At 49.7% G+C, this 21,581-nt stretch overlaps 1 protein-coding gene across 9 annotated transcripts in view; it reads right to left on the bottom strand.

Moving 5' to 3' along the window:
* The window catches only part of VPS13B (vacuolar protein sorting 13 homolog B), a 3,421,660-nt gene that overhangs the window by 3,045,541 nt on the left and 354,538 nt on the right, over positions 1-21,581 (bottom strand). For all 9 annotated transcript variants that reach the window (XM_069621427.1, XM_069621422.1, XM_069621424.1 and 6 more), the window contains exon 6: positions 7,808-7,989. In XM_069621427.1, coding sequence (XP_069477528.1) covers positions 7,808-7,989 — 182 coding nt within the window. The remainder of the gene's footprint in view (positions 1-7,807; positions 7,990-21,581) is intronic.

The raw sequence follows: 21,581 nt of genomic DNA, 5'->3' as shown, positions 1-21,581 counted from the left end.
CGACGAACTTAGTCAGCCGGCCTCCCACCGGGGTGCTTCGGTGGGGGCCCGAGGCCACGGCCGGTTCAGTCCTGCTTGGAGGTGGTGGCCTTGCCGCCCTGACCACCTTGCCGACGGCGGCGAGGCGCTCCATGCTTGCCGCGACCCCTGTAGGCCTCCTGAGACGAAGAGCATGCTGCCTGGCGGTAGGACGAGCCACCGCTGGATCCCTTGGAGGCCCCCCCGTCTGCCTCCAGAGCTCCAAAAGGGCCGTCGTTGCTGAAGGGCTCCTAGAGCGCGGGCCGTCTCCGTGTCCGTTTTTATGGGTTGGAGGGATTCGTCCACCGCCTTCCCGAACAAGTTGCTGCCGTTGAACGGCATGTCCAACACCCTGGTCTGGACGTCCTGACGGAAGTCGGTTGGCCGGAGCCAACCCCGTCGTCGTAGGCAAATTCTGTTGCCCAGCTGGCGGAACCCGGTATCGGCAATATCGGTTGCCACCATTATGGCGTGGTCCGACACCACCTCGCCTTCTTGAAGTATTTCCAGGGCCTCGGACCTCTTGTCGTCCGGTAGGAAGTCCAATATGGGGGCCAGCTTAAAACCAGAGCTCCCTGTCGTAACGGGCCACGATCGCCAGGGCGTTGGCCGCTTTGATCGTCGTCGCCGCCGACGAAATGACCCCTCGCACCATGGTGTCCAACTTCTTTCTCTCGCCATCCGGAGGGGAATTCGACGTTGAGGCTCCTGACCCCGCCGCTTTCTTCTTCGCCGCCACCGAGACGACCAAGTCTGGCGTTGGCTGGGACCTGAGGCACAGGGGAGCGGTCTCGTGGACCCGGTACTTCTTCTCGTACCGGTCCCGTTTGGCTGGTGACGTGGAGGGGTTCTTGAGTACCGACAGGCCCTCCTCCCAGATGTCATCGATCAGAGGCACCGCGATGACAGTCTTCCTCTTGGCCTCCCAGCGCTGATAGAGGAAACCTTCCTTTTTCTGCTCCTCCGGGCAGAGCTGGAACAATTTGGACGCCCTGGCGATCATGCCGTGGAATGAGCCAATCTCGTCGGGCGGAGATGCCTGTGCGACTGGAGACCCATGCCATCGCCATCGCCCTCAGAACCCGTCGTCGAGCCCACCGCACCGTCATCTCCCAACTCGTGGGAGGATGAGGATAGAACTGCAGGCCTCAAGGGGGCGAGCGGAGGAGAGGGTTGGGTCCTCCGTCGTTTGTTCTGAGGACTTCCCGACGGGCCAGGTTGCAGGTCCTCCGGCCTGGGCCGTGGTAATCTCGTCCTCATCTCAGAGCATAAGGACTGGATCGCAGACAAAATGGCCGCCGAGCTATCCTGAGGCCTAGGTTTCGGCTGCGCCGGAAGGGAAGGCTGCTCTTCCTCGCCATCGTCGTATTCCTCGGTTATCTCCAGAGGATCTTCCTTGCGGGACCGAACCTTCTCGAATTGTACTTCGAGATTCCTCGTGACCTCGGTCAGTTCCTCCTCGGAGGCTGACTCCGAGCTCGAGGAGGCTACAGTGCCCCCCCCCCCCCCTTGTTCCATCATGGTGGCCATGATGAGGGGCTGAAAAGAGGATTCCCTCCTTGGCGGCAGGGAAACTCTAGTCCCGGAGGCAGTCTCCGCTGGCGGGGTCTCTGCCGGCTTGGCCAGAGTCGCCGCGATCACCTCGATAGAGGCCTTTGCCTGCTGGGTAGGGGCCTTCTCCACCTTAGGTGCGTCCTGGGCCTTCTCCTTAAGGGGAGGGGCGACGCCTCGCTCCCCCTCTCCCGAGATCGGATGGGGCTTCTCCCGAAGCTTACCCGGGGTCTCGGGCTTCCTCTTCCCCGAACTGGAGCGCTGGCTCGTGGTTGACCGTGCCTGGAAGGTGCGCCCTGCCTGCCGACCGAAGAGCCTGACCTTTCGGCGCTCCCGGAGCCAGCGGACTCTCGGCGCTTGGCCTGGTGTTGGGCCCCTGTTGCCGGGGCGCCCGCACAGGACTTAGAAGCCAGCTCGGACCCTTTCTTCTTCTTCTCACCCGTTGAGCCTTTCTCCAACCAGCTGGCGAGACGAGATCGACGGTCCCTCATGGTCCGCTCCGACAAGTTCTTGCAGAACTGGCAGTCCTTCTCTACATGAGTCTTGTCCCCATGAAGACAGTAGAGGCATCGCGAATGTTCGTCCTCCTTAAACACATTCTGCAGCCTGCATCCAGGGCAGCTGCGAAACAGCTTGGGTCCGGGTGACGAACTTGCGTCCTGGGCCATCTCGAAGTAGGCCGCGAATCTTCTGGAATCCTCCAAGAGGTTGATTCGACGAAATCTTCTCCCTTGAGGGGCGAAGGAAAATCCTGCAACGGGTACCCTTTAACGGGAGTAGAAACGGTGGAGCTTGAGGCTCGATTAACCGAAAAAATGTGAAAATTCACCTGAAAAAGCGCGAAACACGCAGTAAAAGCTAGAGAGCTAAGCACGAGGACTCCCAACACTTGAACGTGCGGTAAAAATCTGAAGATGGCTGCCAGAGGCTGGGCTTAGGGAGATGGCAGTTATTGGCTGTGGTCAGTATGACGCAGAGATCAGTGATTGGTTACTACTACGAAAGACAGATCAGAAACGAAACTGATACTGATTTTTTCTTTACCGAGGATTCCCAGCCTGACGACGGGGAATATTCATGAGCATGTGAATCCATGCCAGACCCATGCATGTATGTACTACCCAGCATTATATCAATTGTAAACAATACAAATTATGTACCTTTGAACTAGCCTACCACTAGCAATTGTATGCCACTGAACTAACTGTGCCTTTGAACTAGCCTACCACTGGAAATTGGGTGCCTTTGAACTAGCCTACCACTAGCAATTGTATGCCACTGAACTAACTGTGCCTTTGAACTAGCCTACCACTAGAAACTGCGTGCCTTTGCGTCCATGGTGAACTTGTGCGCCTAGCATATTGTATTGCCCACTGTGAACTTGTACTCCTAGAATATCATACACCCTAATTCTTTTAGTACATGGTAAATGTGTGCACCTAGCATATTGTATTGCCTATTTGTGATTGAGCATAACGACTTGCCCATTGCCTTAGCCTTTTCTGTGAACTTATGCTCTCAGCATAATCATTTGCCCATTGCGCTAGCCCACTGTGATCCTGGACTTTCAGCCTATTGATCTGTCCTTCATAGTACATGGCACAACCTCATTAACCGGAGCAGAATGTATATCAGTGCGACTCTGCTGACATACGTCCCCTTGCCGCTGCTACAAGTAATAGTGGTAACGATGGACCAAATTAAATATGCACCCTGCCCCACTCTTCATAGAAACTATAGGCTTCGCGATAGACTCTCCTCCCTCTATGAACCTAAGCTACCTAGCAACGCTCACGTAAACCGCCGCACCAACCCTAAAAACCCTACCAGGAACTCTATGCAAGCAAACCTACAAATACCTACTATTACCATATTGAAAGAACCCACCCTGGTAACTCCAAACACCAAATGCCTACCTAACACAACTACAATAGTAGGCGCACTGATCAATGCTACATCAGTCGTGCCCCACGCCACCGAAATAGCTGATATCCTAACTTCAGATAACCTTGACTTTGTAGCAGTCACAGAAACCTGGTACATGACGCACCAGGTCCCGCGCTTTCCCTAGCAATACCTAAAGAGTACCAACTATTAAGATTGAACCATCCCAATGCCAGAGGAGGTGGCTTAGCCATCATCGCCAAATCAAACTTGGATCTAAGGCTATCAATGCTGCCCCCACTAAAATCCTGTGAACTACTGGCCGCAAAACTACCCATATCCCAATGTCGTACATTAACTATCTATCTCATATATAGGCCACCAGGGCCCCTAGGCTCGTTCGAAGAGGACTTATGTGGCCTCCTAGTGAGCAATACAAAAAAGTCATCCCAGATAATGATCCTTGGTGATCTTAACTTAGGGCTTAACGACCCGGATGACAAACAAGCACAAGCAATAGCCACTATGCTTGACGGACATGGACTCACCCAAAACGTTCTCACCTCTATCCACGACAAAGGGAGAATATTAGACTGAGTCGGCACCTCTAACTGCCCCACTACGATCACCAAAATCACACCCCAACCTTGGACTGACCACTTTCTCATTGATTTCAGCTTAACACTTAATAAGATGGCCAATAACGAAAAAATCATGGTATCCTCTATAGCTACCAGATCAAGGAAAAACATCACACCTGACAATACCCTAACTCTTCTCCTGCCAACAATAAACGCCTTGCCAAGTAACTCTGACCCGGATATAATGGTGAACTTATACAATTACACTATGGCCGAAGCCATTGACACCATTGCCCCACTCAAGAACTGTAAAAGTAAACAACAAACCCACCTCAACACCTGGTTCACTCCCCACCTAAAAGAACTGAGAATGGAAAAAAGAAAGCTAGAAACTATATGGCAACACTCCCCTACGGCTGAAAATAAACTAAAACTCAAACTCTGTGCTACTAACTATAAGAAAGCAATCATCCAAACTAAAAAAGAAGTCTATAATGAAAGAATTTCCAAAGCATGTTCTAACACAAAGGCACTATTCATGATCCTGCGAGAATTAGAATCTCCCATACCTCCACCGGATAACGTACCCAAAGACAAGCAATGGTGTACTAACATCCGAAATGCCCTCGCGAACAAAATAAAAACATTAAAATCTAAACTTGCAATTAAAAAAAGCCTTGCTCCCACTCAGTGAAATTCCCAGCATTCCCTCTCCCATAAACAAACCTAACACCATTCAAATTCTCTAACGTTTCCATTCACGAAACTGAAAAAATCATTGCCTCATTAAAACCATCCAACTGCAAAGGTGACCACTGCCCAGCCCAAATAATCAAGGATGCAGCTAGAGACCTAGCTCCCTTTGTCACTAAACTCATTAATGCCTCCTTTTCATCGAACACTGTCCCAAGTAGTTTAAAAGAATCCTGGGTTCTACCCCTGCTTAAAAAGCACACTCTAGACCCTTCCATCCCCACTAACTGTAGGCCCATTACTACGGTCCCATTCCTTTTGAAGATAATCGGCAGAGTGGCCTATCTCCAAATCCAAAAATACCTTGAGACCAACCAACTTCTAGGCACTCGACAATCGAGGTTCAGACCTCAGCACGGCACAGAGACTGCACTTATAGATCTCAAAGCCCAAATTGACGAACTCAACGACAAAGGAAACACAGCTATGCTACTCCTCCTCGACCTTTTGGCGGCTTTTTACTTAGTGGACCACGCAGTTCTCTGCAAACACCTAGCCTCAGCCGCCCACTTCTCAAGTGAAGCCATAACCTGGGTCCAATCCTTTCTCGACAATAGAAGTATGTGAGTCTTCTCTACCCTAGATTCAGCAGACCCAATCCAGACAACATGTGGAGTTCCCCAGGGCTCATGTCTCTCGCCAACCATGTACAATATCTTTACTAAAATTGGACAGACTGGGTGTCACCTACACAAATTATGCAGATGACACCCAGATCCTCATCCCCCTCTCGGGCAATTTCTCAGCGGATACAGCTTTAGTAAATGAGATTTACATCCTCATTCAGGCATGGATGGCAACCCATGGCCTCTGTCATGACGAAAAAACAGAGATCCTTATCTTAGGCTCGCCAAACAACATAAAAAAACTTGATTCCAACTACAGCACCTTCAATATCGACAGCAATAAAATCCCTGTCGCCAAAAAAGTGAAGATCCTTGGCTTCTATCTGGACTCCACGTTGTCCCTAAGAAAACAAGTGAACTCCGTGGCCTCATCCACCGCCTATACTGGAAAACCTATTAAAGCATGCAGACCCTTCCTTTCACCAGCAAGCTGCATTATTCTAGCCAATGCCCTTATCTTATCAAAATTGGATTACTGCAACGCACTGTGTGCAGGAGCAAATGAATACATCATCAGTAAACTAAAAACCCTTCAAAATAATGCGCTCAGAATGGCCCTGAACCTCCCTACCAGAGAGCACATCTTGAATGTACGGGGAAACTACAACTGGCTAAAGATTATTGATAGGATCATCTTTAAAATCGTTACATTAACCTTCAAATGTTTAAACAATGCAGCCCCTCCATACCTCAGGGAAAGAATATTAAGAGAAACCTCTGCACGACCAACCAGGACAGCCAACTCATTTTGCCTCCAAATACCCCGATTCCGCCTGAAAAAAACAGGAGGCAATAGCTTCCCTGTACAAGCAGCTCAGCATTGGAACGCATTACCAGTTGAACTAAGAAGGGACCAGCCATACAACAGTTTTAGACACAATACCCGCACATGGCTATGATGCAACAACCTTTAGACCCATGGTGCTTCCCTATGCCATGTCCTCACCCTACTTAATTCCTGCTACTGTGTAACTGTGTCCCTGATGATACCCATGCACCTTGCCACACCCTTCATGCAAACGACTGTACATAATGTATATACTGTATATAATGTATGTAACTAAACTAACTAACTTGCAAACTGTAGCCATGCTCTAAGTAATCTTGATATGCGTGCGCCCAGCTACCTAAGGGTTTCAGGCGCCCTACAAATAATAAATAAACAAACAATATATAAAATAAACAAATATTCATACATTGTTTACTCTGTTCTGAGGATATGTTTTTTTTTGCAAGAGGTGGGGTAAAATAATATGCCTGCATTGGTATTTTCAGAGCACAACCTAGCAGGATAGCAGCGGAGTGTTGTTCAAGGGTCTTGAACAATACAAGATCATACACATATGTAAGGAGGTGGATGTGGCTTGTTCACCGTCTTACTTTCTAATATGTTCACTTAGGCTGTTTCAAGTACATATCACTGGAGTCCGATCCATTCGCTGTCTCCTTAAAAAAAAGTGGAATGAAAGACTGAGGAAGCAGCACAAGTAACTCGCAGCTCCTTGGGAGAGGTTCTTCAAAGAATCTTGCATTGGTCAGCGACGTACATTGCAGTCTCAGTTATGGAGGAAGCAACAGTAAACCGTGTGAATGATTAAATAGTAAACAGGTCTATGCTAATGTTTCCAAGACGCCCTTTTGGGTATTAGTTAGCTCTTCATCAATTTTAAATAAATAAATCTTGGTATACGAGCAGTTGAACTCTACTTACATCGAGTACTTGGGCTTCGGATGTTACCACTCTTTTGCACAAGAGGGGACAAGTCTCACTAGAATGTTTTGCAAAGAGGTGGTTCTAGCAAGATTTGGTAAATCATACCACGAAGATAGCAAACGTGACCTCGGGGTAGCACTGCTATATGCGTTTATTGTGTAGACCCTGCATCCATACTGTATACCATAAAAGGCACCTGTTTTTGTAAACACATACAACCTTTCCCTCCCAAGAACTGTTTTCGCGCAGCATGACAAACTGTGGAATGTGGCATTTGTTTTAATGAAAACAAATTCACATTGCTTGACAATGTTTAAATACATTTGCCAAAAGTGGCTTCTTAAAAAAGTATGTCTGTTTATGTTTGGGAGAAAACCAAGAGCTACTCCCAAACTGCTCACAGGAAAACGTCAAAAAACAGAATCACTCAAAGCACTCCTCCCCAATCCAGATTCCAGTCTACCACCATTTCCAGGACAGCAAGAGTGGTGTTTTCATCTTTCCAATTCTAAAGGATGCATTTTTTTCATAACATTTATACAAATAACATTACTAATGAGATGGAGAAATCTGCATATTATACAATCCGACATGTTGCTCCGATTACATTTTCAAAATCCACCGTGCGTTTGAGACTGACCAGCAATCCCCTACACTGAACACTCGGCCAGTCAACCTACTTTAATTAATGATGGCATCTTGGAGTTCAGGTTGTCATAGGTGAAGTGCAGGCGAGTCCTGAAGGAGCATTTGTAGAGAAGCGGGTCCTGGTAAAATTCGATTTTCCCACTGGCGTTTCTTTTGTCCAGACATACCGTGCAGTCAGAGAAATTTATAACCTTCCTCAGCACCAGATCAGTGGCTTGAAGATGAAAGAAAGGGAACCGTTAACATCGCTGGTGGGATACGTGTCACACAAGCAGCTAGTGGGAACAGGTGGAATACATCTACATTTCTATGCTCACATCAACACGTCAGATTGAAACTTCACAATAGAAAAAACAAAGCTGTTATAATCATCAGGCAAAACGTGTTTGATGTTTGAGAAAACTGTAGTAGCACTTACTTTTCCCATGCGCCCTTTTTTTTAAGCAGTTTCTTTCAAAATGTAATTTTATGCTTGGGATAGATGTCACAGTTCCAAAATGTTTTGCGTTTCTGAAAACAAACCCAGCACACAATGACCGGTTTTTCTGAACTGAAGCTACCAACAGCACATCAAAGCTCCGTTGTGATTTTGACTGGCAATCCGACTAAGCCCTCAAAGTCCTGCTTCGTTTTCGGACCCGCCGGAGCGCCTGGAGACCACGAAAATGGAAGCGGTGCAAGGTATGAATCACAACATAACTAAAGTGACTAATGCAAAGTTACTCACCGCAGTAATCCACAGGCTCCTTAACATCAGATGCTGAGCGGGGTGGATACTGTTTACACAGCTTTCCAATTGCCAGAAATATGGAAGCCTAAAGTGCTAGTTACTTTTCTGTCGAATTGCGACTTGCCCGCTTCCACATTTATTTCCTGTAACTATCCTTGCCTATATCCCTATCAACCATATACAAAAATCGGTTAAGAAAATGGGATCCCTGAATAGCATTTTCATTTTTTGGAGGGATGAAGTGCCCAACCTTGTGCTAGATCGGCAATGTAATGACATTTTTTTTATGTCAAGGCACCCCAGAGTTCAAAAATAAATTTTTTAAAAAAGCTTGTTGAGCAGAAGTGCTTACATTTTCAATTAAAAACAGTCCCAGCCTCTCTTTTTAAAGAGCCCCACACCCACCTCATTGGTCTTTAACACAACTGATCTACAGGTTGGGTATTTGGGTGACCAATTAGTGGGGGGCCGCTATCCGCTGTGTGATGCAGGTTCTGGCAGCAGTGTGAGGGTAATCCCGTGGTCTACCCCAGATGCACTTGTGAGCTTCGCAAGCATGGCCAACTAAATCAACATGGCTCCTTTAAGATAGTTGAAGTCACTGGTAGAATTTCGGAGATGTGCGGGCAGGGAGGGGAAGTACCAACGAAGAGCCCCATCCGGCAGGAGTTTGATTCTAAAGTCGTTGCTCCCGAGCCCTGTGCACAAGCCAACTTGCTTGCTGAAGAAGGCACAAGTAATCTCAAGAGCTCCAGTTTTCCGTACATTACCATGAAGCTTCAGGAAGCTGCAAACAAGAACACACAGACTCCGCCAACCCCTAGGAGATGCCTCAAGGATTACACAGACTCTGAAGATCTAAGATGGCGGATGGCTGAGGACTAGCATCGCTCTGTAGAGAGAAAGTGGCCGTGTCCAAGGAAATTAACCAATATGTGATGTCGCCCTAGAAACACCTCACACTAGTCACCAGTCTGTGGTCTAGATTCTGCAAACCATCAGCCCATCATTCCAAGACAAACCCTGTGATGGAGTCGGAAGAGTATAAGAGCACAGAACAACTGGGTAGTGTGGGCGTTTGGAGCAACAGAAACCAGAAAAAGGAGCATGTTGGAGGAGAAGATAGTGTTGTGGAGGTGGCTGGGAAAAGAGAGTAGGAGAATGTTAAGTGGAGGAGAGTAGTGAGGAAGAGAAGAACATCAGAGGAAGATGGAGGAGGGCTATACCTCAGTGGTTATGGAGATATCTAGCCCAGAGTTTGGAGAGAGATAGCACATAGGTTGAGGAGATACCCAGCGGTTAGGGAGGGAGATAACCCAGAGTTCAAGCAGACATTAGCGGTGGAAGAGAGACCCAACCCAGAAGCTGAGGAGAGGAAGAACACACGTGCATGGTAAAAATACACTCACGTTTAAGAGAGAGGAAAACCACTGACACCAAGAAAGGAGGTGGCCTGGGGAGAGCAGCTGATAGTCGAAGACCAAGAGGGAAGTCCAGTGGGGGGGGGAGTAAGGAAGTACAAGCACACTGCAGACCATCGAGGAGATTGAAGGAATTGAGGACCAGGAAGGAGATTATGGTGAAAAGAATATACAGCATGCCAAGGACAGGTGGCTGCAAGGGGGCCTGGAGGAGGGTAGCCCAAAGGAAAGGTAGGGAGTGGTCAACAAGCCCAGGGACCAGAGACAGAAATTGCCCCCTTCAACACCCCTTTTATTTCCCTTCAAAATAGCCTGTCCATAATCAGCACTTCGCTAACTTGAAATAAAAAATATTACTGTAAATCGTTTGTCTATATCTTTTCTTCCCCTCCCCATTTCATCACATCTTCCTGCACATGTACTTTGAAACTGGAATGCCTCACAATGTGTTCTGTCGCTGTAACCCAACTACCCATTGTACACTCCGATCTCACCTTTATTCCCTTCCCACCCTCCGCTTCTTCCCTCGTTATCCTAGAGCCATAAAGTAGTTCTTCCTCTGTGATTGTCATATCAATCACCAATAAATAAATACAATATCAACTGTTAACACGCTGTCCGAGCTTCAACATATCAATCTAGGCAGACAAACTGCTACACACACAACCGCACAATGTATGTATTAATAGAAAGACCATTACAGAGCACTAGGAAAAAGAGAATGTTCATCAAATATGCCATATTGACAACTTCCCACCTCTAAGCGGTAATGCAAGACAAAAGTATTGCGACTAGACCATGTAAGATGCTTAATATATTTCGGACATTGCCACTCCCTGGCATCCATCACAAGAAGCCCCAATACCCCAGGTAGACAAACCCTCCATTTTAACGGAGATCATCGATACCTCAAACTATAGAAATCTCTAGTCTCAACCAGCAGCTTAAGAGTTCCTACAGAAGGCTTTGTTCCTTTGCCAAAACCTCAAAAGGTATAAAGGGGCATTAGACAAAAAAGGATTTCATTTCTGGTCAAATAAATCCTAACAGCCTGGACAATATCGAAGCTATCCTGCTGCTCAGACAAAGGATGCAGGAAAAAGTGTCCTAGAGATCCGCCAGCTTTGCCCCCATGTCAGTCTTCATCCCTCTGATCTCCTCCAGGATGGTCTGTATGTCCGTCTTAATAGAACAAAGCTCCGCCAGGGGTGGTGCGGGACCAGAGCCTCCGCCGGTCCCTGCCATGGTTTCTGTGTCTTGGTAGTGGAAACATGCAAAGGTGTCCTGCCAGCTCATAGGTGTCTGTAACCGATGCCCCTTGCAATCGCCAAGTGACAGTTGGGGAGTCTCCGGCTCCGCTCCCGCTTTGGGTTGCTTCCGACACGAGAGCCTCCTCTGCAGGGACCAAAGCAGGCAACTGTAGTCTAGGCCAGTGTTCTTCCTCGCCCCTCCAGACAAAGGTGCCGGGTTCCCAAGCAGGATCTTGAGCGGGTCGGCCCCCTTCTCCCCTGAACTACGGCCCTGTCCCACCAGAGAAGCCATTTTCTGTTCCTGGGTTGGGCCTTTTATGCGCACTGTAGTACCAGCTGCACACAGGGTATAGCACCAAAGTTCCAACCCTCAATCTCCAATTATGAGGGCCCTTCAGTTTCTTTTTTTTTTCCCCCGGCCGGCAATGCCTGCAGGGGTGGGCGACCACTCGCCTCCCCCTAAGGCGGTCCCACGTACCCCCTTCTGCCGCTTCTGTGACCTTGCCTTGGGGTCAGCCAATGCATTACACCCGCACTCACTGAGCGGTACTCCTGGTGAGAGCCTCGGGCTTCCTCTGCAACCGTCACTATGGTTGAGGCCTCCACCTACTTTTCACACAGTCACTGGGCCCGGATTCGGAGAGTCCGAGAGGGCCCAACACTCCAAGCCCACACCACGGGGTTGGTCTGTGAAAGCTCTTTGTCCTGGGCGTCAGAAAAGTTATACATCCCTCCCCCGCCAGACAACAGAGAAGTGCGGACCTGTATTCTTCTGGGGCTTCTCCTTCCTACTATTGGGGAGTGGTCTGCAACTGGGGCTGTAATCAGGGCTGTGCAACTTGCCTGACCTCTTGCAGTATGATGGGCGCCTACGTAGCTTCTTGGCTGTCTGAGCAGGATCAATATTTTACCTATAAGGGATGTGTCCGTGAACAGGCATGCAGAGTTAGGAGAAAGTTCACTGTCCGGTCTTGCAGGTTGGAAACATACTCCACAAAGTTAACACACTCTCCAAAGACCTCCACTTCTATTAAGTCTTGTGTGTGGGACTTAACGCAGGGGGCCACCCTCACCCGGGTCTGCGGCCTCTCCTCTAGTCCCTGTCCCAGCACCAGCCGACCCACAGTCACAGCCTCCCTATTGTGGCAGGCCATGACCAGGAGGGCCCAGATCAAGTCTGCCCGCCGCCCCCGTGGAGGGCTGGCCGCTCCTCATTGCGATTCTGGTCATGCGGGGGCAGTCCCCGCTGTGTGCACCGGTCAGGGAACCTCCCGGTCTCCCTATGGTCCGTCCCTCCTGCAATGCGGGACAACGCCTCCACCAGCTGTACCGCACCCGACCCGGCATCCCGGGTGGGGGGGCGGATCATAGGCTCGCCGCAAGCCGTGCCCTCCAGGCAAGGTGAAGATAGCTACTGCACCCGCAACAGAGGTGCAGTTCTTGCGGGTCCAGCGCCGCCACAAATCCCGACATAAGTCGGCTCAGCCCGGCTCATCCTCCCCAGGGGATCTGAGCACTGTCTCGCACGGCCAACAGGCCTGTCTTCACAGGAGTTCGCCACGATTAGCAGGATCAGGGTGAAGGCTCCCCCAGCCTACAAGGCACCCACACGCTCCTGAGGCTTTGCGCTTTCATGGGATCCCTCTTGCACGGATGCAGGTGCAGCGTATCAGTATATCTCCTATAAAGTTACAAAGTAGGGGTCGGACCTCTCCACTCAGGCAGACATTTTGCCTGAACCCCCTGGTGACCTCCCACCTTAAATTTGTTCCTGGGTCACACTGGTTTGTAGCTGGTGTGTGTCTGTAGGCTCCAAGTTCTGCCTATCTCTCTCTTTAATACTATTTTGTTCTTGTACAGGATAGCACTTTGCTTTCCCTCTTTCCCACAGTATTTTGTCCCACTGGTTCTCTATCAATGGTATCTATTTGTTTGCAGTTAACTCGGTTTCATATGTTCCACTGTGACGAGTTAACTGTGTTCTATAATGATTTCTCGTAGTTTACATTCTTTGTCTCCATTTGATTTAAAAGTTAAATCTATTGCATATCTTCTGCTATAATGACTTGGCTATGTATTATAATGACTCTCTCTTGAAACACAATCTTTGTATGCATTTAGTTTCAAGCTAACTCTATTTCATGTCTCCTACTACGACAAGTTGGCTGTACGACATATTCATTCTCTGAAGTCTCCCTGCACCTGCCGTTCGACCGGTTACCTTCCTTCAGGGCAGGAAATGTTGTCAGAGGGTTTCGGTCCCGCGGTCGCTTCTACTGGCTGGGTATTGTGGACGGTGTCTCTTCTCAAGCATTTGCATTGTTGCTCTCTCTCTCACACTTCTTCTTGTGGCACCGCCATGCTTGATGACACTCATTGGCACATAGTTCTTCTGGGTTGTTGGCTGTCTCAGCGACGTTCTTCGGACAAACGGTTGTAAGGTCATGATCACAGTTCAAGGATGTTTACTGAACCTTATAATAGGTGAGATGAATGCCTAATCTAAACCTAAATCTATGATGGGAGCAAGCTACAATCACCAAATAATAATAAAGCAGTCCTAGTAGCGTCTTGTCATATAAAAAGGGCCTGTACTAAAAAAAAAACGATTGCCAATCCTTACTACTTGTTACAAAAAAGAAAAAAAAAAGTGTGTGGGATAATTTTCACCAGAAAAGAAAGAAGTGTTCACAAAATGATAAGTCAGGATGGTATGGCTGGGTCTCGCTTCCCCACATTTGAGGCACAGGACAAGGCAGGACTCTCGAGCACAGCACACTGCTGGGCCTCAACAGCACAAGGTTCACAGTTCAGTTCCACAATATCACAACCCCTTCAGAGGCTAAGTCTCTTGCCTTAGAAGGTTTACTGATTCAAAGTCGCAAACAAACAAATGTTCTCTCTGTGATATTGCACCTTGGGCAATTGTTCTTCGCCTGAATTTCACAATGACCAATAAACAAAAGTTCTTTAGGCGATTGCTCTTCGCCCCTGGGATCTCCTTCTACCGGGCCCAGATCCTCCTTACAAAAAAAGGGTCTGCGTCCGTCTGGTTCACTACAGCCTCTAAAATACTGCTCATAATTAATGTCCGGTTAGACAAACAACAAGGGGACACTCTCGTTGATACACTGTTCTCAAGTGTATTATTCTTCAACCCTTTTCCGTATAATGAAAAAAAACAAATGAACTAAAGTAAAAAATGTGCGGATTACTGGGAGAGGTTGTGCAACCTTAACTATAAAAGGTACATAGAGAGACAGCATGCGGGAGGTGACAAACCGGGGAGACTTGTGGCGTGGTTATATAAGAGCGTGACCCCTAGAGCCACAATCAGAACTATAGAGAGGGAAGATGGTAGCGTAGAGGACACCCAGGAGGGGGTTAATCAAGCGTTTGTGGATTATTATAAAGTGCTATACGGGGAAGACGGGGAAAGTAGCCGGGCAATGATAGAAGAAACGCTTGAAGATATGGGGCTGCCCAAGATAAGTGAGGAGGAAAGAGAGGAATTGGACTCCCCGATTACCCTGGAAGAACTGGGGGAGGTGGTGAGGCAGTTGCCTACTAGTAAGACCCCGGGGACAGACGGGCTCCCAAGTGAATTTTATAAGGTATATATAGAAGAGGTCCTCCCCCCGCTGCTAGAGATGATAAATGAGGCGTTCGAGACGGGCCGCCTGCCGGAGTCACTGAGAGAGGCTGTTATAGTACCTCTCCCTAAACCAAATAAACCAGGGCGCAGCTGTGGTTCCTTCAGACCTGTGTCAATGTTGAACCAAGACGGCAAGATATTAACCGCGGTCTTGGCGAATAGACTGGAAAAGGTCATTGGTAAGTTAATACATCCGGATCAAACGGGCTATGTCCCCCATAGAAACATCACCAACAATCATAGGCGACTTCAGAGGATCATTGAGTTTGGCAGCGGAAGTGAGGAGGAAATGGCAATCGTGTCCCTGGATGCGATCAAGGCCTTCGACTCCGTCAGGTGGCCGTGGCTGCTGGCGGCCCTGAAACACTATGGGTTAGGGCCTGGCTATGTAAGATGGGGGGAGATTTTGTATAGTGAACCGCAGGCCAGAATAAAGACGGGATCTGTGATATCAGAGAGGTGGCAGCTTAGTAGGGGTACTAGACAAGGATGCCCATGGTCCCCTATGCTCTACATTTTGGCCCTGGAGCCTCTTGCAATTTGAGGCAGCAATATGACACCATAGGCGTCGAGGTGAACAGGGAGCGGCACTTGGTCTCCCTATATGCGGATGTCATGTTGCGGTATCCGGAGGAGAACCTCCAGTACATTTTGGAAGTGCTTGGGAGATACGCTGAGCTATCAGGCATAGCGGTGAACCCCCAGAAGTCTAGTCTGTTCCCGCTGGGGGGGTATACAGGGGTTCCAGCGGAGAGGTTACCGGTTTTACAGGTACCGTGGGTGGTTAGTACTTTTCAGTACCTGGGGATAGATATATATCACACCGTGGAGGAGGAGCATAGGTGTAATACAGAGGTGGCAATCCAAAAAATTGAGAAATGCATGCGGTTTTTGGCAAAGCTGCCTTTGGCGATGATGGGGCGGGGAGCGATGCTAAAGATGGTGGGAATATTCCGTATCTGATTCCTAAAGGGTTTTTTGCCAAACTGAATAGCATGTGTAGGGACTCTCTGTCGCATGGCACGCAAAACAGCGTGGCGTTATGGAAGCTCCAGAACTTCCATGACAAAGGGGGTATAAAGCTCCCCAATTACTAGGCGTACTATGTGGCGAGCCAGTTGCAATATGTTGCCAAATGGCTATCTGATGAAGAGACCTCCGAATTTAGGCTGTTTGGGCGGGATTGTGCACCCTTTTATTTGAAATAAGTTATGCGGGCACCCAGGGCAGAGATGGTGGGGCGCCCTAAAATTATGCTGCTAGGGTGGAAAGTGTGGCGCAGGGCATGCCAATTGATAGGGAACCCGTCCCCATGCTCGCCGCAGATGCCATTGGTGGTATTGACAGGGGCAGATGCTCAGCTACGACTGATACTCCGGACCCACTGGGAGCTGGCTCGGGTGGCAACGATGGGGGATATTTGGCAGGGGGGCTCTTGTGTTACCTTTGAGGGGCTGCGGGAGGAGGCTGGGTTACACGAATGCCAGTACATCACGTACCACAGAATGGTAGATTGGATTAAGAGAACGTGGCCCGAAACTGTGTTGGAAGAAGAACTGGAGGCCACCATAGACGTTATATATGATAAAGCTGAGGGGGGCCATGAGGACTCCAGACTGTACGAGATGTTGATGTCTAAAATGGGGAAGGAGGTCACGCAGCTGAGATTGGACTGGGAAACAGAGGTTGGGGCCCAAATGGGAGATGGGATGTGGGAACGGGCGCAAAGGTATAAGAAGGTGTCTAGAAACGTGACTCTGAAACAGATACAGCTTTACATAACACACGCCTGGGAGGATATCGAGGTTCGAGAATGCAGGTCGGCAAGCATGCCCCAAGTGCGACGAAGAGAAGGCAGGCATGGTGCATATGTTTTTGTCTTGCCCGATCATAGAGAGGTTCTTGTGGGGTGTAAAAGAGAAACTAGAAGGAAGAGGGGTCAAGATAGTAGTGGACACGGTATGGGCCTGCCTGCTGGGGGGGTTCGCCAGACCACGGAAACTCAGGCATGTCAACAAACTAAGGGACCTGGCTTATGTGCTTGCAAAGAGAAGGATTGCCATGGGATGGAATTCATGCCATGTGCCGAGGATAGAGGTGTGGTGGAAAGACATGCAAAAATGGGCAGAAGCCGAAACCATAGCATGGCAAGAGGGGTGCAGCAATTGGGGGGGGGAGAGAATGAGTCCCTGATGGCCTGGAAATCACTGATAGCCGGATTGTTTGGGTCATTAGATGACCCGACAACCTGTTGAGGAGGAGACCGAACCACAGGGGGTGGAATCTGATGACTCATGGTGATAGACTCGCAAGGGGGGTGGGGCAGTGGGAGTAGTGGTTAGGGAATTTAAAAACTGTAATGAAACTGTTGAACATGCACTGTTTGTTTGGTTTTGTTGTTTGTTTGTTTAAAATTTAATAAAAACTAAAAAAAAAAAAAACTAAAGATCTTTGGGCGATTGTTCTTCACCCTGGGATCTCCCTCTTCTGGGCTTGGATCATTTTTGTACAAACGGGTCTCCCTCCGTCAGGTTCACAACGGCCCTTCAACACAGTTCATGTAGTGCTCAGTTTGATCATAAAGTGGGATTTCTTTCTCTTTAGTTTTCTTTTGGCATACCTCCGTCAGGTTCACACTTGCCAATGATCACAGTTCACAATTGTAGTGGAAAGCAGGGTTCCTTTCCCCTAGCTTTCCCCTGGCAATGGGTCAGAGACTTTTGATTGTATGAAGGGATTTGACATGACCCTTATAGGACCACTCTCACGCATCACGCCACCCTTTCCTAGGGCCTTCTGGTTGTTGTAGTGTCACAAACCGGTCCCGGTCAGAGCCTTTCAAATGAGTGCCTATGTGATGCCGGACCCCTCTGCCCCTGGACCTCAACTGGGCTTTCTTTAAAGTTCAAACATACACACAAGTGCTTTCTTTTTGAGTTCAAAATGTTGCTAGTAGCAACCTTGGGCTTAACACAGTTCGGCTTGATATCAGCCGCCTCCGACTCACCGGCTGTGCTGAACCTGTTGGCTTCTTTGTTCTCTGGAGTCAAGGATAGTACCACAGTAGACAGCTTGCCTCGCCACCTACGTAATCAAAGCTGGATGCCCCTGTGTACCATTTACCTCTGTTGCTCTGCACGACAGCAGGTCTTACGTTTTCCCTTCTGGAAGCTTTGAGGGTTTGAGTTGAAAAGGGCAAGGGAAATTCCCCTTTCGTCGTCCTTCCTGGTCTCACCGCTTTTCTTCTTCCTATGTACTGCTGGCTTGATGTAGCCATCTCATTGTGCGTTCGGCGTTGCTAAAATATTAAATTAAACTGCGCATTTAGGGGGCGCTGTTGAGCAGCCTGCAAGATGGCTGCCTAGCTTTCAAGCTCTGTGCCCGACTACTGTATATCCGCCTATATCAGCAGTTCCCTGTACCATCTGTCGCTGGGAATGAGCTCATCGTCTTGGCTGCCCTCGGAGCGACATTTTGATCCAAGTCGTGGTGAAAACCGTGACTTTTTCGCTGAGCAGGACCCTTTTTCCTCCCGACCCAGCTCCCCGCTCACTGAGGCCTACCGCGCCACGTGACGCTGCGGCGGGCTCGGCCCTAGCGTGCTGCTGTGACTTCCTAAGCCTGGTGGAGCGGCTGCCTACCTCTGGTGCCCTGCGGAGCCGTGCAACATCGTCAGGGGAGAGGCCCCCCCCGGGGGCCGCGGGAGCAGCGGACTTTATTTTTTCCTGGCCTTGACATCTGCGCACTTGACCCTCTACGAACCGCCCGGGCGGTGCCTTCCTCCCGAGCTTCTCCTTCTGGGCTGACCGGTGCCTGAAACGGTTCCTATCCTGTGCGCCTCCTGGTTGCTTGCTGGCCCGCGGCTGAGAGATCCGAGCTACGCCCCAGCGGGTGAGGAGGTTGGGGGCTGCGGTTGTGGCATGGCGTCCCTCCGGCTCTGGGGCCCCTATACTCGTTGACTGCTGTGGAGCTGGAGCCCTGGGGCGATAAACTGAACTGCTGGGGACCCAGCCCTACCACCGCGGACCCGCCGCCCCGGGGGCCTACCCCGATTACATTGAGCCTCCCACACGAGGTGCTGGATTTGCGGCCTACGTCTGAGCCTCCGTCTGAGCCTTCTCTGCCGCTGCAACTACCGGGACCTGTGATCCTTCTCTGGAACGGTGTCACTCAGGGAGCAGTTCAGTACTACCCGTACACCGAATTTAGAGTCCTGCTGGCGGAGGGGTGGGACTCCCCTGCCTGTCCTGATACTACTGCACCCAAGGGGCCCAAAGATTACGGTCCTAACAATTGGCACGAGCTGCCCCGTGGTGCTTCATTGCACTCCCGCAGCATGCCAAGTAAATCACGCGGAACCGACAAGGCGGGAGCAATGAACAAATATACTAAGTCGCTCCCCAGACAGGAGCGGGGGAGTGGGGGGGTCACCTCCAAGCCGGGATGACTCAGAGCCACCATCCGGATCCCTGCAGCCTGACCTCACCACCCTGATGGAAACTATGGCGAAAAACTTCGCCTCATTTCACGAAAAATTGGGCGACATAAATGCAAGTGTTGCTTCTATGCGAGCCAAATTGCACCAGCACGGCACCAGACTGGCGGAGGCCGAGACACGTATTGGAGCCACCGAGGATGGCGTGTACACTCTTCAAAACACTGTTTCTGAACTGGTGCGGGATATGAGGCAAGTCAAGGCAAAGTGCGACGACTTGGAATCCAGGTCCCGCCAGAGTAATCTCCGTATCGTGGGGGTCCCGGAGTCCGCACTAAAGGGTAAGATGGAGCAGGCAGTTGAGAATCTACTGAGAGAACTCCTGGGCAACCCCCAACTCTCCCTGTTCTTAACGATTGAAAGCGCCCATCGGGCGCTTGCCCCACGTCCCAAACCGGGAGACTTCCCCAGGCCGATCATTGCCAAGGTTCTGAGCTTTCAGGACAGAGACCACATACTACGTTTGGCCCAGGAGAAAGGGGAACTGAAATTTGAATCCCAAACCATTAGAGTTTTCCCAGACTTTTCCATGGGTGTGCAAATGGAGCGTAGGCAGTTCAACGGCGTGAAAAAACTGCTCAGAGAGAGGAAAATCGAGTATGCCATGCTTTTTCGGGCACGCCTGAAGCTTACTCATCACAACAAGTTGTACTTCTTCACGGTACCCGAGGAGGCAGTGAAATTCATCGAGCCCACATTCCTCTCCCCGACCCGCTCGAGGAGCCAGCAGCGGGTGACTGAAGAGGTGAACATTGACCCATACACGTGGGCCGCCATGGGCGCTACTTAAGCGCGCCGTTTACGCTTCCTTTGTGGTACTTATGAATCTCGCATCATCTATATCCTTTGCTAAGTCTAACCTATTGTTAAAGCTCCCTGTAATGTACTGATTGTTTTCGCTGCATTATACACAGTGCGCTGCACCAATCTCACATTCAAGTTGGGTTTACGGCAACAGCGACCCCCCGTTGCAACTGCAATGCCGAGTTTGGCATGTTACGGCCGTTGTACGCGCCCCAGTTGGGCGCTCAGCCGGGTGCGCCCTTGTTCCGCAGGGCGTGCCCTCACTGGGTATTGGGGTGGGGTCTTATACACTGCTTGGTTGGGGAGGGCAGTGAGGGTGGGGGGTGGTAATGTTGAGGGATGTTATTGTGAAAATGGCAAGGAGCGTGTGGCTTGGAGGGTGGAAGATGGTGGCCCTGCATCGAAGATTACTACATGGTCAACAATCAATGCTACGCGATGCTGGGATGTTCCTTAAGCTTGTAACATGGCTATTAGGCTAATGTCATGGAATGTGCGGGGGCTCAGTAATTTCACCAAGGCTCGTAGGATAACTGCATACGCCCAGAGACATGGGGTCAATATTCTTCTGTTGCAGGAAACCCATGCACTTGCGCACCTTTCAGCCTCCCTGGCGCCAGCATGGGGAGCCAATAAATTCTACACAGTGTACTCCTCTCAATCCAGGGGAATACTAACCTTAATTCACAAATCAGTGGAGTTTTCCTTACGTACTAGCCACATAGATCGAGAGGGTAGATATGTGATCCTCCACTGCCTGTTGGCTAACACAGAATGACTACTGGTCAACACTTATGCCCCGAGTACAGACACCCTGACTTCTTCGATGATATCAATACCCTACTTTCGAGATACATAGGGATCCGGGTTATCTGGGGGGGGGACATGAACCTCATACTGAACACTGAGCTAGACAGATCGGGCACTGCAGACAGGACACTGTCTAGAGCCACTCGTCGGTTCCAAGCACACATGGGCCCAGCTGGCCTAATGGATGTCTGGCGTGCACTCAACCCAATAGCTAGGGAATACACGTTTTATTCCTCTGCACACGACAGCCATTCCAGAATCGATCTCTTTCTCCTGTCAGCCAGGCTGATGGGGAGGAATCTCAGCATGCAGATCTTACCACGCACACTCTTAGATCACTCCCCAGTGACACTCGATATTACCCTACAACACACACTACCGCGCCACTCTGGCGGCGCTTCAAATCTGAGGCACTACATGACATTGTTTTCAAGGCCGACATACTTGCGGACATCAACACCTTTTTTGACACCAATAAACGTCATGACACAACAGACGGGACCCGGTGGGAGGCTTTCAAGGTGTACATCAGAGGGGTGTGTATTTCTAGGGAAGCAGGGGTCCTGAAAGACATCAGGAACTCTCTACAAAGATCTGAAACGAAACTCAAGGAACTAGAGCGTGAATACGCCTCTGCTCCC

Source organism: Ambystoma mexicanum, chromosome 5q (genome assembly GCF_040938575.1).
Source record: "Ambystoma mexicanum isolate Mex_15411 chromosome 5q, UKY_AmexF1_1, whole genome shotgun sequence".
Lineage (NCBI taxonomy): Eukaryota > Metazoa > Chordata > Amphibia > Caudata > Ambystomatidae > Ambystoma > Ambystoma mexicanum.
Note: the sequence above shows the minus strand (reverse complement) of the source record. Positions and strands in the feature narration are given on the sequence as shown.